This window comes from Crinia signifera, chromosome 3 (genome assembly GCF_055691185.1).
Source record: "Crinia signifera chromosome 3, ASM5569118v1, whole genome shotgun sequence".
NCBI classification, from domain to species: Eukaryota; Metazoa; Chordata; class Amphibia; order Anura; family Myobatrachidae; genus Crinia; species Crinia signifera.
In genome coordinates this window covers 237,501,277-237,519,572 of record NC_139219.1, presented here as the reverse complement: position 1 = coordinate 237,519,572, position 18,296 = coordinate 237,501,277, and the positions used below count along the sequence as shown (strand labels likewise).

General features: G+C 44.8%; 2 protein-coding genes across 6 annotated transcripts in view; one reads left to right on the top strand and one right to left on the bottom strand.

Annotated features, from left to right (window-relative positions):
- Nucleotides 1-18,296, top strand: part of KCNMB2 (potassium calcium-activated channel subfamily M regulatory beta subunit 2) — a 521,316-nt gene that overhangs the window by 496,238 nt on the left and 6,782 nt on the right. The window lies entirely within an intron of this gene.
- On the bottom strand, nt 1,064-2,687 carry LOC146062423 (uncharacterized). The gene is made up of 3 exons (XM_083174566.1): nt 2,619-2,687; nt 1,662-2,065; nt 1,064-1,576 (listed from the first exon to the last, which is right to left on the bottom strand). Exons 2-3 carry the CDS (start codon nt 2,061-2,063, stop codon nt 1,064-1,066), a joined length of 915 nt encoding a protein of 304 aa, XP_083030692.1. The 5' UTR covers nt 2,064-2,065; nt 2,619-2,687.

Genomic DNA, 18,296 nt, shown 5'->3' with positions numbered 1-18,296 from the left:
CCCGCGATGACCGCGATTTCTGGCTGTGGTAAAAAGACAAGTGGAAAAAAGGAAAAAAGTGTGAAAAATACAAAAATACATTAAAATTACACCTAACACTTAAATGTCATAGATAACAATCAAACCGCACACCTGTTGCGGTGATTGTACAGTAAAAACGCGCACATATCGCGGTGATTGCGGGCACATGGCGGCTGGTTGCATCACGGGTGACCACGGCCGTCATGTGCCTGCAATCACCGCGATAGTTGCGCAAAAAAACACCCAAATACAATAAAAAAAACACATCACCACGGCCGTCATGTGCCTGCAATCACCGCGATAGTTGCGCAAAAAAACACCCAAATACAATAAAAAAAACACATCAAATTACATGGCAAACCGCGCACATATCGCCGTGGTTGCGGGGACATGGCGGCCGGTTGCATCACGGGTGACCACGGCCATCATGTGCCTGCAATCACCGCGATGGGTGCGCAAAAAATCAACAAAATACAATAAAAAAACACATCAAATTAATTGGCATTCCTTAATTATAACACAATGAAATAAGACACGACACAGGTTAAGAATTTCAAATTAGGACTTATTTTTTTATTTTTAAATAAAATATATTATTTTTTTAATTTAGTATAAAATATTTTTTTTTTTTTTTTTTTTTTAAGAATGGGGGGGTGGGGGGTGGGGAAGGTCTGGGCGAAGGTCATTGAAAGTATAGGAGAATAGATGCCTCTTGGGAGGAACTGGATTACAACAAGGCAAATCGGAATGAGGCATACAAAAAATGGGGCTCAATACGCAAAAAGGCACCCTAATGCAAACATGCACTGGGTACAGAAGAAAATGCAAATATGCGGAACAGTCCATGGTGAAGGTGCAAAACAAGTACGGACAGCTCATAGTCCAGGAGTCCGATACTGCGACCATCAGTAACCGAAATTATGGCCTTTGAGCAACAAAGTTCATCATGGAGCAAATAACAAACAGAGTGGAACAAGGGCATTGCTGCAAGGCACAATAATTAGAAACAAATTAAAACCAAATCACTAATTAATGGCGCTCTTCACCTGGGTGGGGACTTTGTGTACTCAACAGAGCACTTGAAATAGTCCAGAGCACTTGAAGGGGGCCTCGGCGCGTACATTACAGGGGCAGGAGGAGGCGGAGCATAACCCGACGCACTGTACGAAGGGTAGTGATAGGGGTAATTGGGCATTTGGGCTGCTTGCCATACGACGTTGGCAGGTGGCTCTATACTGCATGCACTAGAGAGACTTCTCTCTGATGCACGCATTATAACGCCATATATCAACCTCTTGGACTCATGGAGCTGGTCTGGCGCCATGCCTCGCATTTCCACGGCAAGATTATTACTAAAAATTTGGCAATCGTCAAGGGGAATTTGCGGTGCCTCCGGTGCCGACGTGCTAGCATGCCCTTGGACATTACGAGCAGTGCTGGACAGCTGTCTTCTGGGACGCCTCCTCGGGATAGCAGGTGCAGTGCTCTCCGTCATCGGAGTACTGTCCCCCTCTGCAACTGCCACAGGCTCCTGCTCTGTCTCAGGGGGAACTTCCTAGAAAGGGGAAAAAAGGGAAAATGTTAATAACATGACATTTCACAGTCACTTACATGCAAGACATTTGTCAGGAAATACTTACAACGTCCACACTCTCCGCTGCAACGGACGAAGAGGTGTCCTCCGTATCACTTCCCCCTGTTCCACTCTGTTCTCTCTGCTCCAAGATAAACTTCATCCGCTCGTAGTACCATAATTTCGGCACGTAGACGTCATCAGCATCGGCTCCGGAACTCTGAGACTGCCGTACTCGCTTCATCTCCTTCACCATAACTGTCCGCATATTCGTCATCCTCTTCTGTACCCAGGCGACGTCTGCATGAGGTACCCGTTTGCGTACAAGAGCCACCATTTTCCGATACGCCTCATTCCTCTTCGCCTTGTTGTAGTAATCCGGATGTTTCATCTCCCAGAGGCACCTATTCTCCTTATACAAATCAATGACCTTCGCCATAAAACCATTTGTAAGTTCTCGCTGAGACATTGCTGTAAAACAAAAACACAAACAAAACCATCTATAAGTAATTGATGTCTATACGGTATGTCAAAATGGTATCGCATCACATCAAATGGCACAACTCCCATGGCATCTGATGTGAGGCGATTCCATTTTCACCAAAAATCATTCACATTTGCTAGTATACCACCCCCACTATCCACGCGCACCCGAAGCGTGGCGAGCCCCGCGAGGGGACGCGGATACCTTCACAGTTATACGCATCCCCTCGCGGGCTTCACAGGTGTCCGTGGCAAAAAGCCTGTGAAGGTATCCGCGTCCCCTCGCGGGGCTCGCTGCGCTCGCCACGCTTCGGGCTCGGTGGCTCGCTGCGCTCGCCACACTATTCTATTCTCAACTCCACGCCGACGTGGATAGTAGGGCATGAAAAGGTCGGAGGACGCGTACCGCCGCCCCTTGCGGGGCTCGCTGCGCTCGCCACGCTTCGGGTGCGCGTGGATAGTGGGGGTGGTACCCTGGGAAAAAAAGGCATTTGGGTTACATTTACAAATTAATTAGAAGAACAATTTAAGCACGACTTACCTTATTCAGGAGATAATGGTTTCGAAATAGGTCCTTGGTGTAGAACAATTTCACCGATTACAGCAACTTCAATTCCCCAAAAAAATAAAAAAAACATCATTAATTAAAATTCAATGACATAGAATTCCCCCCCCCCCACTATCCACGCGCACCCGAAGCGTGGCGAGCGCAGCGAGCCCCGCGAGGGGCGGCGGTACGCGTCCTCCGACCTTTTCATGCCCTACTATCCACGTCGGCGTGGAGTTGAGAATAGAATAGTGTGGCGAGCGCAGCGAGCCACCGAGCCCGAAGCGTGGCGAGCGTAGCGAGCCCCGCGAGGGGACGCGGATACCTTCACAGTTATACACGTCCCCTCGCGGGCTTCACAGGTGTCCGTGGCGAAAAGCGGACACCTGTGAAGCCCGCGAGGGGACGCGTTTACCTGTGAAGGTATCCGCGTCCCCTCGCGGGGCTCGCTGCGCTCGCCACGCTTCGGGCTCGGTGGCTCGCTGCGCTCGCCACACTATTATATTCTCAACTCCACGCCGACGTGGATAGTAGGGCATGAAAAGGTCGGAGGACGCGTACCGCCGCCACTCGCTGCGCTCGCCACGCTTCGGGTGCGCGTGGATAGTGGGGGTGGTACCCTGGGAAAAAAAGGCATTTGGGTTACATTTACAAATTAATTAGAATAACAATTTAAGCACAACTTACCTTATTCAGGAGATAATGGTTTCGAAATAGGTCCTTGGTGTAGAACAATTTCACCGATTACAGCAACTTCAATTCCCCAAAAAAATAAAAAAAACATCATTAATTACAATTCAATGACATAGAATTCCCCCCCCCCCCACTATCCACGCGCACCCGAAGCGTGGCGAGCGCAGCGAGCCCCGCGAGGGGCGGCGGTACGCGTCCTCCGACCTTTTCATGCCCTACTATCCACGTCGGCGTGGAGTTGAGAATAGAATAGTGTGGCGAGCGCAGCGAGCCACCGAGCCCGAAGCGTGGCGAGCGTAGCGAGCCCCGCGAGGGGACGCGGATACCTTCACAGTTATACGCGTCCCCTCGCGGGCTTCACAGGTGTCCGTGGCGAAAAAAGTGTTTTTAACAGCGCTTGCGATGTGCACTAGCACATGGCAATGTACGTCACCATATTATCAGTGAGTGACTTATGTTGCTATATGGCATTGCACATAGCAACCAATGTAAGTCTGTTAAAATTACAGTGGATAACACTGGTTGCTATGCGAAATAGCGCATAGCAACATACGTCGCCTGCATATATTATGTTTGTGACAAGTGTTGCTATGCACGCTTGCACATAGCAACCAGCATTTTACACTGTGAATTAACATTGAAACGGTGGTTGCTATGTGTAAAAAGCCATAGCAACATATGTCACCGACTGATTATCCGTCGGTGACATATGTTGCTATGGCTTTTTACACATAGCAACCACCGTTTTTAACAGCGCTTGCGATGTGCACTAGCACATGGCAATGTACGTCACCATATTATCAGTGAGTGACTTATGTTGCTATATGGCATTGCACATAGCAACCAATGTAAGTCTGTTAAAATTACAGTGGATAACACTGGTTGCTATGCGAAATAGCGCATAGCAACATACGTCACCTGCATATATTATGTTTGTGACAAGTGTTGCTATGCACGCTTGCACATAGCAACCAGCATTTTACACTGTGAATTAACATTGAAACGGTGGTTGCTATGTGTAAAAAGCCATAGCAACATATGTCACCGACTGATTATCCGTCGGTGACATATGTTGCTATGGCTTTTTACACATAGCAACCACCGTTTTTAACAGCGCTTGCGATGTGCACTAGCACATGGCAATGTACGTCACCATATTATCAGTGAGTGACTTATGTTGCTATATGGCATTGCACATAGCAACCAATGTAAGTCTGTTAAAATTACAGTGGATAACACTGGTTGCTATGCGAAATAGCGCATAGCAACATACGTCACCTGCATATATTATGTTTGTGACAAGTGTTGCTATGCACGCTTGCACATAGCAACCAGCATTTCACACTGTGAATTAACATTGAAACGGTGGTTGCTATGTGTAAAAAGCCATAGCAACATATGTCACCGACTGATTATCCGTCGGTGACATATGTTGCTATGGCTTTTTACACATAGCAACCACCGTTTTTAACAGCGCTTGCGATGTGCACTAGCACATGGCAATGTACGTCACCATATTATCAGTGAGTGACTTATGTTGCTATATGGCATTGCACATAGCAACCAATGTAAGTCTGTTAAAATTACAGTGGATAACACTGGTTGCTATGCGAAATAGCGCATAGCAACATACGTCACCTGCATATATTATGTTTGTGACAAGTGTTGCTATGCACGCTTGCACATAGCAACCAGCATTTTACACTGTGAATTAACATTGAAACGGTGGTTGCTATGTGTAAAAAGCCATAGCAACATATGTCACCGACTGATTATCCGTCGGTGACATATGTTGCTATGGCTTTTTACACATAGCAACCACCGTTTTTAACAGCGCTTGCGATGTGCACTAGCACATGGCAATGTACGTCACCATATTATCAGTGAGTGACTTATGTTGCTATATGGCATTGCACATAGCAACCAATGTAAGTCTGTTAAAATTACAGTGGATAACACTGGTTGCTATGCGAAATAGCGCATAGCAACATACAGTACGTCACCTGCATATATTATGTTTGTGACAAGTGTTGCTATGCACGCTTGCACATAGCAACCAGCATTTTACACTGTGAATTAACATTGAAACGGTGGTTGCTATGTGTAAAAAGCCATAGCAACATATGTCACCGACTGATTATCTCTCCCCCCCTCCCCCCTCCCTCTCCCCCCCCCTCCCCCCCTCCCTCTCCCCCCCCCCTCCCCCCCTCCCTCTCCCCCCCTCCCTCTCCCCCCCTGTCCCCCTCTCCCCCCCCAAAATTTATCCAAAAACGCCACAGGCCACTTACATGTGCTCAGGGGCAGGGTGTGGAAGCTAATGCGCGCTCTGTAGTGAGTGAAATGCATGCTGGGACACTTCCTGCCTTCCCTACATGCATTTTTTCAGTTTGAGTGACATTACTGTATGAAATCGCGGGCATCGCGGTAATCGCGGGCATTGAGGTGTACAATGCACAGCTCAATACCCGCGATGCCCGCGATGACCGCGATTTCAATGTTACTTTACTAGTGCTAAAAGTGCATGAAATCGCGGTCATCGCGGGCATCCCAGGCATTGTGGTGTACATTACACAGCTCAATGCCCGAGATGCCCGCGATGACCGCGATTTAAATGTTAACTGGCCTAAAATGATGATTGAATCACATTTCTGTGAACCTCTGTCACACAGAAAAAGTGTGAGAGGTGACAGCAGGTGTAATTTCGAGGGGGGCAATAATTACAGGACAATAATTACAGGGCCACTATAAGGCAAGGGGTGATATACTAAAATGAGATTGCTGTAATCCTCTGTCACACATAAGCAGTGTGAGAGGTGTCAGCAAGTGATTTGAGCCAAATGTACATTTAGCAAAAAATTACAGGGACCCAATACAGCTAGGGGTGATTCATGAACTATTACAGGGACCCAATACGGCTAAGGGGGTGATATATGATTAATTACAGGAACAAAATATGGCTAAGGGGTGCAACATTATGGGTGAACACTGCTTAAGATGCCAGGGAATTTAACTACTTTTTTGGGGGTGAGAGCAGGAAATGGGCCTAATTCAGGTGTGTGTGCAAATTCACTCATACATGCAAAATCACTCAACTGACTCAGTAAAGACAAGTTTGAATAAAAGGCAGTAATTTACTTGAATAAAAAATAGATAACATTGAAATGCAAACAAACAGTAGCATAAAAAAAACAGCTTTACAAGTTTAAAGTCCATAGTTTTTCAGTCATCTTTCTCTAACAATGTTAAGGCGTGTAAAATACGCTCAAAAGTTTGGTTCATACCAATGCTCTTTCTCCACATGAATTCTTGTAGATAGCCTTCCAGCAAATGTCTGGCAGTACCCCGGTGGCGTTTATTGCGCCATTTCGCCGCCCCCCACATGCGCTCAATGTTCTGGGTGTGCACCCCTGTTGTGGGGTCCACAAAGTTAAACCTATGATTAACTTGAGCGTGCTGGAAGCCTGCAGCCTCCAGCTGTTCTGTATTATAGGCCCTCCAGCAATCGCTGTATATGGTGGAGCCCGGCTCCACATGCTCCACAATGGCAGCCAATAAAGTGGGGGCGTCCCGGGTGGCCACTTTTGTGGCAAAGCACTGCCCAGTTTCCCGGCAGATGCCCCCAAACACCCACTGCTGGGGTAGCACACGGCCGACATGGGACTTGCGCCGGACAAACAGAGTCTCGTCGACCTCGACTATTTTGTCGGGCCCTCCAATGCGGCGCTGGGGCTGAGCCATCAAGTCCACGAGGCACGCCTCCCTCATGTACTTATTGTACAGTACCGTTGTCTTGGGGGAGATGCCAAGGTGCCGCTCACAGTAGTCGCCGGAAGTCAGCTCCTCGCACCAGTTGAAGATGAACCTGATGATGTTCACAAACGACATCCGGCACCCAGGAATGAAGAGGCCAGCGCGGAGACTGATCTTCTGGCGGCAGGCTCTCACGTGGCAGTGCCACATCACCTCCTTCTCGCTGAGCTTCATGGCATGCCCATTGCCGCAGGTAGCTTCCTTGGGCAACAGGTGATGCTCCTGGAGGAATCGGATAGCCTCCGCCTCCGTCTGAGGCAGGGAGTACATGTTCACTCCAGATCCAGATGCCATGGCCATGACAGGAACAGCAGAAACAGCAGAAGGCCGAATTAGCAGCAGGGCCTCAGTCACCAATAGAAACAGCAGCACAGTCTCTGTAATCACGGTAACTCAGCAGCAGAATGAACAGCAGCAGCAACACTGGAATCAGCAGCAGGCTCTCAGGAATCAGTAATAATCAATCAAAACGCAAATCTCTCTCTCTCAAACCACAGCTCCTCTCAACCAACAAATTTTCCCACAAAATCAAGGTCTTTTAAACTGTCACAGGGGGGCGGTCTGAGGCAGTGGGATGTACCCTTTGTTGTTATTGTCCTATAAACATCTGTCACTATGCAGACACAGGGGGTTGGCCTCAGACAGGAGGATGGTGTCAACATGAGTAACTAGGCAGACGGACCTAGGGCAGATGTAGCTAGGCAGACTAAGGGCCATTCCACCTATTACAGATGTTACCATGCAGAATTAGGGTCATTAAAGGGTCATTTGAACCCATTACAGATGTGAGTGTGGCTGGAAATCGCGAAATCGCGGGCATCTTGTGCACAAAATAACACCCGCGATGCCTCAATCACCGCGATTTTACAATGGGGCCGACGAAAAAGTTGAGGAATCACTGCCATCGCGGTGATCGCGGGCATCGCGGGCATCTTGTCCACCAAAATAACACCCGCGATGCCTCAATCACTGCGATTTTACATGCTGCCGATTAGAAAGTTGAGGCATCGCGGTCATCGCGGTGATCTTGTGCCGCAAATAGTACCCGCGATGCCTCAATCACCGCGATGAGCGCAATTTTACACCCGACAATCGCGATGAACATCGTGGGCGCCCTTCTAGGTAAAGAGTACCTATTTTTCTAATCACCAGCTAGGTGATTTGGAAAACATGGACCGTTAATAGATCTCGAGGATCACTTTGGTCACCCCTGTTCTAGAAGGTGCTAGATAAATGCGAAGTAGAATATGGTTGGTTGCTATGGGCAACTACTTATATAAACCCGCACTTTAGTAAATATACCCCTAACTAAGCTCAGCTCCTGTAAGTGTCCTGCCTTGAATGCCCACCTTATACATACATATAGCAGGGCAAATATTCAATATTGCAACTGTTTGTTTCCATTTCTGCATGCATTTTTAGGATCCAGGACAGTAGTACAGCTGTGCTCAGTGAGTCTTGACGGCACTGACAATTCTGAATAAAGAAAAAAAATTTTTTTTTAAATCTGCAGGGCCAATGAACTCTGGGAAGTACAAGTTGAGCAGTGATCTGTGAAAGCAGTCTGCTGTTTACTGAACACTGAATCTCATCTACTATTTCCTTTCATAATCTGCCAAGATATTTGACTCCTCTTGCATCCAAACATGCAAGGAAAAGTGATGCCAAATATTATCCTTTTGTTAACGGTATAAGAAAACAGCAGATGGAAGTGAGAAAAATGGACATTCTTAAATGTTTCCATGAGTTTGATTAGATGTCAAGATTAATAACATACATTTAACCCTTATATTGATGATACCTGCACATTTATGTTCCTGCGAGCATGCAATGTCCTTCATCAACACTACTCTTTGTGACCGCCATTACATCCCCAACAATTGTTCCCTCTACCACCACCAGTAGCCCACATGTACCAGCTTACTTGCACTTGAATTTTGCTGCTTTGCGAGCCAACTAAACGCCGCCCGTCGGTCGCACGAATGGCCGCCTCTGCTCGCGCGGCGATCTTCCCAGCAGGCATGTGAATGGATGTTTTGCATAAACATCCATTCGTAGCCTTGTGTATAGGCTCGTAATTATTCGATGGTCAAATATAAGTCAATGGAGACTGACCTATCTTCGCAGCCATTCTGCCGTAGACAGGACGGGCGGCCGCTGGCACACCTCCTCCCACCTAAATACCCATGGGAACGCCCAGCATTTTCATGGGGACACCCATGAAACACTGGGCGTTCCCATGGGCACGACCCCACCCTCCTGCCCGCACTGCTCCGTGCAAATGGGCCGGTGACTATGCAAGTCACAGCGTCTGTTCACCAACAAAGCCTGCACATGTGCATAAATGGTTACGCTCATGTGCAGATGCAAAACATCGCTCAACTAGAATGACGACCTCTGTCTCTTCTGCACTGTCATAGGGGGAGCAGATAATTGTAAAGGTGCCAAAGTACGAATTGGGTCAATTTCACCTGATCCTGATGGATCAGGCCGAGACATCGTCCCAAACCGATCCGGGTCACATTGGACCCTAGGTTGGATACATCATATGTGAAAGGAGCGCATGCGATGAATCGCATGCTATCTGGCCACCCAAGAAGATCCCAGGCATCTCAGGGGATACATCGCAGTAGTATATGGGCACCTTAAGCCTTCAGCGACATTGTACAGGTAGCAGTGCTGCACTTGATTTGGACAGTTGCATAATATGTATGTGCATGAGGTGTTCCATTGCCATAGTGCAGGCATTGTTGTCGTGGCCCTATCTACTTCTGCAAAAGACATGACATTGTGGCCTTTGTAGCAGGTGCAGGGGCAAGATGATGCAATTCACTGCACCAAACCCCCTGCATTAGCTCCTGGGACCTACTCTCTTGGATCCCCAGAGGGGAATACAACAAAGTCAGCGACTATGCAATTAGCTATTGGGCAGTATTCCTGTAATATGCCTTTGTCTCTGCGACACTTTTTACCAGGTCACCTCCATAGCTTTGCAATTGAAATCACAGCTCTCTGCAGAGCCTATACACTGCACCTGCAGTTTCAGTATATCATGTGTACTCCATACTTCCAACAGTATTGTGCTTAGGTGTTTAGGATTTGGTTGACTAAACATCTGATTGCCAGTTCTGAACACCGTGAGTTCCATCTTTTTCACAAAAGGACAAAACACAGTGATTTGTCATTATAGATCCGGACAATGGTTTCAGCTGAAGCCGGTGAACAAAAAAGGAGGCAAACACTGTACACAGAGGTGACATCAGAATACAAGTTGTTCTAGGACACCTGCATTCTAGATAAAAACTGCTACAACCTAATAATTGTTTTTTTTACTTTGTAATGTTCAAACATCCCAGCAAACCTTGTACACACAATTAACCCTAATGCATGTTCATATTTACCAACAATACCAGGGCTGCATTATAAATGTTAAAGAAAAATATATTTGTTTGTTTTTCCAGCTGATCATTTGTGACGTTTAAACCACATAGGCTGAGATGCTGCTTAGGGCTTATTCCCTGCAGCAGCTGGGGCACTGCTGAACAGGCTGGCTTAAATGGACGCTATCAGCTGCAGCCCATAGAAGCCAGAATGTGCTGACTGTATAGCAGGGGGTGGCTTCCCATGGGAAGTGGAAGTGATCACTCTGCAATCACAGGCTGGACTGGCAGTCCCAATGGGAGAAGTAGTAGTAGTACGTTTATTTATAAGGCGCCACAAAGTGTCCGCAGCGCCGTACATAGCAAACAAAAAAAAAACAAATTACAAGGTAACGTACAGGGTGTGTAGAAAGATACAGTATAAATAGGGGTATAGCTGGTAGAACTAAAATCAGCATCAGTTCAGAAGTAGGTGTCAAAATAGTCAAGGAGACCGAAGATGAAGTAGAGGAAGGGAAGAACAGGACAGGAGCACAGGTGAGGTAATGAGGTAGGGTGAGTACGTGAGGAAGGAGGGCCCTGCTCATAAGAGTTAACATACTAAAAATAGGTGGGTGGACGAACGAAATACAATAGGATAAGTAGGAACGGAGGGGAACGGAGGCAGGATAGGAGGATCAAAAGAGGTTAGGAGGAGGGATAGGCTAGTCGAAAAAAGTGGGTTTTGAGGGAGCGCTTGAAGGAGGTAAGGGAATCAGATAGCCTGATGGGTGGCGGGAGGTTGTTCCAGTGCAGAGGGGCAGCGCGAGAGAAATCTTGGACACGGGAGTGGGAGGAGGTGATTAGGTGAGCCAATCAGCTCCTACCTGCCATGTCACAGACTGTGTTTGAAAAATGTCAGACAGGAGCTGATTGGCTGGCTGTTTATCACTCTCCAATTTATCACTTTTGAAGCTTAGAGAATGTGGCCCATAGTGAGCTACAGTACCACATGATTTCTGTATTTTATTTCTTTATGAATCATTTAACATTGTTCTGACACAGAGTGTGAAAGCCAGTATTTGAAATGAATACAGTTGGATTCCCTCTTGTCTTTGCAGGGGCTGGTGATTCTATCGCCAGCCGTCGGCAGGGGGCGTGCGCGCACGAGACGCTTGTGAGCCCTGTAGCGACGGAGCTCCCCGCCGCCATCCGCCGCCTGCTCTGTACACATGGAGGAGGTGGAGGGAAGGCTTAAGGCCCTCTTTTGATTGAGATTTTTTTTAAACATGTAGTAACAGAGCTAAATATTTTTGCAATTTACTATCTAAAGTTATGGGCAAAAATGGAATAACTAAGATAGTCCAGGAGGGGGTCCACGTGCAGACCCTTCCTCTCTGTGGAGTTATGTATAAACTCTTGTGCCAGTTGATGTTGCGCCAGACTTTACTACACAAATCACCAGGAAAATGGTCAACATGACATTTCCCAGGTGATTTATGTGCAGCTGTAGCACTGACATGTGACTACATAGAGGTAGGTAAATGAACATTGGTATAAAATGAGGGCCCCCCTGGACTTAGGGCCCTGTGTGTGCCATACACATTGCATCCATTATAGAAACATTACTGCAGCCTGGCTGCCACATGATCTGGGTCCATGACTCACCCAGGCATTGTGTGTCTTAAACAGGGTGCATTCAATTTTCCTTACACCCTATATCTCCATATACTATACCATCTATTGCCCAAGTTTGTTCTTTTGTGTACAATCACAATGTCAAAAGACATTATGTAGACGCCATTACGTAGACGCAATGTTCAAGGACCTATTATGAGAAGTATAGCAGGTGATGCCAATATCATGTAGGCATGTAGAACCCAAACACTATACGCCCAATGTTTCCATAAATATATAAAATTACAAAATTGCATAATTTTGTGTTGAAAAATAGAAATTCAATTTTTAATACTTATGATTTATGGCCATCTGTGTGGCCAGCTGATGTCTGTATGGTAATCATCATGATGATGGGTCTATTTGTATGTGGAGGCCTGGAGCTGCAGATGGTCCTGCTCCTATAGTATGTTTATGGCATTTAACATACAGTCCTACAATTCTCAGCATTTATCTACCTATTTAACCACTTAACTTGTGTGGTCACATGGTATGCAACCAGAGCCAGTTGGTCTCACATGGTCTCATCCAATGAAACCCCGCCTTCATTTAAAGAGGAGATATATTGTATTCTGCAGAACATATAGTCTTCGGCAACCAACATCATTGTCACAACTGTGACCCAGAATGCCTTTTTGAACCGCATTTGGTGCACATAAGTTGGGAGTAGGTGCCCAGCACTATTGGGCTGATCTTTGTAAGTAGGTGCACAGATCAGCTGCAGCAGGGGATTATAAGTCCCCCTGACACACACTTCACTGCTCCTGGGGAAGTTCTGCCTTCACTGGGGGATGGGTGGTAATACCCCATTAAAATAATTTGATAATGAAAGGGTAAATTTTAAAATTTACACTGGTCACAGGGGAGGCATGGGGGAGGGGTGTAAAAAAATTGTGCTATTTTACATGGGGGTTATAAAAAATGGTCTCTTTTACTATTAAGGACTGGGTGTACTGTTAATAGGATATATGATCCATGGGAGGTCAATAAATTAAATATAACTTTTTAATACTTTCTACATTTTATTAAATAAGTAATAAATGCAACAATATCTGACCTGGGTGAGTTAATTGATTTAACTGCCAACTTGCAAAAGACACCACAGAACCAGAACCAAGGACACACTACAGTTGAAAGCAAAGACCAGCACCCTATTCCTGTAAATAGTATATCATCCCTTAGTTGGGTTAAACAGAAAACACACAAGTGATCATAGGTAAACGTGGGGGGGGGGGGGGGTGTCTGATTGCCCGATATTCTTATTCATATACTTATATGTTTAAACTTTTCCTGACCACTTATCTTATTTAAATATTTGAAAGTAAACAGCCTATATTATAGACCATCTGTACTGTTAAATATCAATACTGTATTCCATACAGTATCAAGTGTATAAAAAGACCAATATCATGGTTGAACCACTCCCCCTCTGTGTTGATAATTTGAATAGTGCCAGACAAGAGTTGTAGGTCCAAATACACCAACATTTGCAATTTGTTTACATTCACAAGCAAGTTGTTTTTGCCGTTTAAGAATGTAACAATTTCAGTGTGAAGTCTACACCACTGAAATCTGATGCCCGCATATTGCAGGGTCTTACATTTGTCATAGTGTTTACACCAATGTTATATTGCTCATATGCAGAGAATAATTGGAGCTGGAGGCTGAAGATCAGTAAGGGGCGTACAATAGTCGCCATTAATTGATATGGAAATGCGAGGTGATAATGGCACCCCTTCTATAGAAGTATTCTTAAATGTGTTGTGTTTGAGATAATGAATTAGGAGTTGAAGAGCTTTCACAGAAATATGTGTATAAGAAATCTGCAGCCAACCAGTTCAAAGAAAAGCATGAAGGCGGACAGGAAAGAGGCAAAGGGAATTTTAAATGAAGCTTTTAAATGAAGCTGTCAGCAGCTTTCTGAGTGTGCAGAATTTAAAAAGAACAATGGCTGATTTCTGTAAATGTTTAAAACAGTCAGGATATCATACACAATACTCAGAAGTCAATCAAAAATTGAGTAATGCCCACCAATAGATTTTCATTCTCTGCAGTAAGTGAAAATTTTTATATTTTTGAAACCTTGTTTAAGAAAATAAAGAAATACTATGGATATGCCAAAGTGCATATTTATTTGCATCTCACCAATAGTGGTGAACACAGCCAATGACTATGTTATCCAGAACCCGAACACGCCTGGCAAACGACAATATGAATACACACAGAACAATTGTGGAGGATTTGATGGGTCGTTTAACAACTGCAAATCATTAACACATTATTGGCAAATTCTTCGTAATGACTACACACAGAACGATGTGTGCCAAATCCTGCAAGACCGGTCGTTATTTGTCTGCATACTGAAGGGATCAGCAAGCAAGATGAACGAGCGGCAGGTACGCGTGTTGCACCATTATCATGCCCACACATGAACAGTTTTGAAACGATAGGTCGTTCCAATTGAAAAATGTATCTTTGTGTGGGCACCTTAAGATCATGTGAATTTCTAAAGTGTAAATTAGTATAAGTAAAAATAACTAATACTTTACTTTTAAATATCTGTTTCTTATATACATAACATGACAATTTCCTCCACTTGCCTCTTCAATTAACAATAACAATGTTATTATTAAAAATAGCAAAATATAATAAAGTTGTAATGAAATGTGTATACTTTATATGAAATGAGTATATTCAATGGGGGTTGTTCTGGTTGATACGTAAGGCTGCGAGTTCGCAGCCTTGTGAGTCCACTAAACCCCTCCCCACACACCGCGTCACGGCCTCATTAGCATAAGAACACCCAGCGTTCTCATGGGAACACCCATGAAATGCTGGGAGTTCCCATATGCTAATGGGGCTGCCAGCGCACTCTGCTACTCTCCGCCCCCTGACCGCTGTCCTGGGTGCGTGCCAGACTGCTTGCCGTGGCTGCACTCACCATACGTCTGCACATGCACAGAAACGGTCCCCCGTGTGAATGAATATGAATAGCCCCCATAGTGTGGTGTAAGATATCAACTATGGTGGAGGGGTGTAGTTGATAACTAGATATCAACTATACCCCTCCGCCTAGTCCTACACCCCTCCCCCCCCCCCACAGCCTACCCCAATGTCCCCCCACTAGTGTCTAAACATAACCCCCCTTCCTCAGCTGCATGCTAGCCCACCCGGCATACATACCGATTGGGATGCCGGCTGTCAATATACCATCGGCATCCTCATCCTTTTCAATTTGTGGTATCAGTGTTTGGTATATTTATTTATTTACAGTTTCTTAGATAGCGCAGCAGATTCCGTTGCGCTTTACAATAGTAGACAGTAATAGAACAAACTGGGTAACAACAGACCGACTTGGAGGTAGGAGGGCCCTGCTGCAAGCTTACAATCTATAGGGATATAGGAGGGAAACACAAGGACAGGCACCAGTAATAGCATAGCAGTCCCACCAAGATGCAGGTCCAGAAGGGAAGCTATATAATACATAAGTGCCTCAGAGGGTTATGCATGTAGAACTTAAATATGATCCCACCAAGTTACAAGTCCAGAAGGGAAGCTATATAATACATAAGTGCCTCAGAGGGTTATGCATGTAGAACTTAAATATGATAGGCTTGCCTGAAGAGGTGAGTTTTCAGGGAACGCTTGAAAGTTTGGAGGCTAGTCAAAAGTCTTATTGTGCGTGGAAGGGCATTCCACGAACAGGGTATATTGAAATACGGGTTTATTGAAATACGCACAGGGTATATTGAAATAGGGCATCCTGACCACCAGGATGCTGACCCATATACATTTTTTACTATCGGTGTAAATAGGGATAGAAGGACATACAATTTTTGTGGCATTCATTACAATAAATTTCAATTGGGGTCTATTTATGATCATTTATTGACATATAAATGCAGAAATGTTAGTTTCCACTGCACTATAAGCAGACCTGAAAAATGAAAGGTGGCGATGGTCCCAGAGTCCCATTCTTCGTATGGGAAGGAGCACCAGCTTGAGAAAAAGGCAGAAATGGGATCCCATGGCCATCCTGCACTGTCAGCGTTGTGGCTTTGTGCATGCATGAACACAGGTGGTAAGTAACCCTGCTACTCTAATTCGGTAACAGTCTCAAGGATGACTTTTTGTAGCAGCTCATCTGTCTCTGAAGTTAAGCAGTGCTAAACTGCTACGGTTGTTAAGCAATTCATGATGAGTCAGACACTTAGTTATCTGGAGCCAAGAGGCCCTGGATAATGAGTAAGCCCCTTTATCTTGGAAGTGTTACAAGTTATAAACATGTAATAACAACACAAACCCAAGAATAATGCATTTTATGATAGCATTCATTTAAGTGTGCTCATAGGTGCCGATTTATGTTTTTGCTCAAGCCAAAAATATAGGCGAGTGGCTTCATGGGAAAAAGGCGTGGCCACAAAATAATACTGATTTATATTACGCAGCACAGTTGTCTCCAATATTCAAATTATGGCAACAGTGCCAAATACATAAATGCCCACACAGTGCAGGTACAAAAATTCCCCCCCCGTGCCAAATAGATAAATGCCCCCACAGTGCAGGTACATAAATGCCCCCACAGTACCTGTGCCAGCGACGATGGAGGGGGGGGCAGTGGGACATGGGAGAGTGGGACGCTGCTGAGCGGGTGGGTGCTCATCAATTTCCGTGGGTGCTCGGGCCCTCAAGCACCCACAGAATCGGCACCTATGAGTGTGCTAGAACTCTGTGTACCAGAACATAACGGAATAATGGAATATAATGGAATATTCTCTAATTGATTGACTAGAGTGTGGACAGTACCAGGATATGTCTGCTGAGAGAAATTCAATTTAGCATTTTCAGACACTTTTCCTTGTCCCCAGATATATTAGTTGTGGAGAGTTGATCTAATCGCACTGTTATATGCTAGCAATGAACATTTATGTAAAAGCAAGAGTATGTAAGTAAAGTGTTGCCAATACAATGTGTTGAGCAGACACATAAACACACTGTGTATTTGTAGAGCTGGGATACTATGTATTTGTGAGCTATAGTACATGGGTTGGTCTACAGCAGTGGTTCTCAAACGTGGTCCTCAAGACCCCACACAGTTCACGTTTTCCAGGTTTCCTGACAGGTGCACTCATAAATCACTGACACATTTTAAAAGATCCACAGGTGGCTCTAAATATTTCACTTGATTCTGTGAGGAGACCTGCAAAACATGCAGTGTGTGGGGTCCTGAGGACCGACTTTGAGAACCCGTGGTCTACAGGATGGAGGGTGTATGCAAGTATGGACATGTTTATGACCCAGTATGCATCTGTCAGGGGGTGTTTCACTAATGCACACATGATCTCAGCTGCAAAATATGCATCAATAATGATGAGACAACTTAGTCCAGACACAGATAGGCATATGTATACAATACTTAATTAGTATTAGTATAAAAAAAGTATATTGTATTCCTATTGTATACTGTTACTTTAGCATGTAATACTAACAATGTCAAGACACAATGTCAAGACTAACAATGTCAAGACACATCTTTCTGATGTAAACTAGGCACATGGACTACTGTTCTTTCTTTGTGTAATACTGGCACATACGTCCAGGTCTACAGCTCGGTCATTTTTGGTTGTATGTTTTGCGACTGATTTTTAAGGCAAAGTGCATTCAACTCAGGATGAGCCCCTGCATGGGAACACACATTCATCACACACTCATCTACTTATATTAAGTTTACAGTGAAAGAAATGTAGTTAACACATGACAATTGGAAACTATGCTCTTGGAAACTATGGTCTTGTTTTTATCCAGGTCGAATTGGAATAATTCATTTAAATAGTCTTGAATTAGTTACACTGGGTCTTTGAAGTGCACTTCATTTCTGAACTAATTTATTATTTATTAAGAGCAGGATCATTGCACAGTGGGGAACATCTAGATGATTCTGCAGAAAACTTTTCAAATCTGTTTATCCATGCTAACATCTCCTTCAGAAGTCAAATTATGCCTTAAATGCAGTGATCCTCAATGGTCAGATAATAAATATTGTCAAATATTTTGGTTTTTTAAAGCATGTTCATTGTAATATCCATTAGAAATTGTTCTCTATCCCCAAGAATGCTTGGAACTGTATTTATAT

Excerpts from the sequence above, each read along its gene's own strand:
- LOC146062423 (XM_083174566.1), bottom strand. The coding sequence starts at position 2,063 with ATGTCTCAGCGAGAACTTACAAATGGTTTTATGGCGAAGGTCATTGAT. Across the intron at positions 1,577-1,661 it reads CAGCGGAGAGTGTGGACGTT|GAAGTTCCCCCTGAGACAGA; the intron begins GTAAGTATTTCC and ends TCCCCTTTCTAG.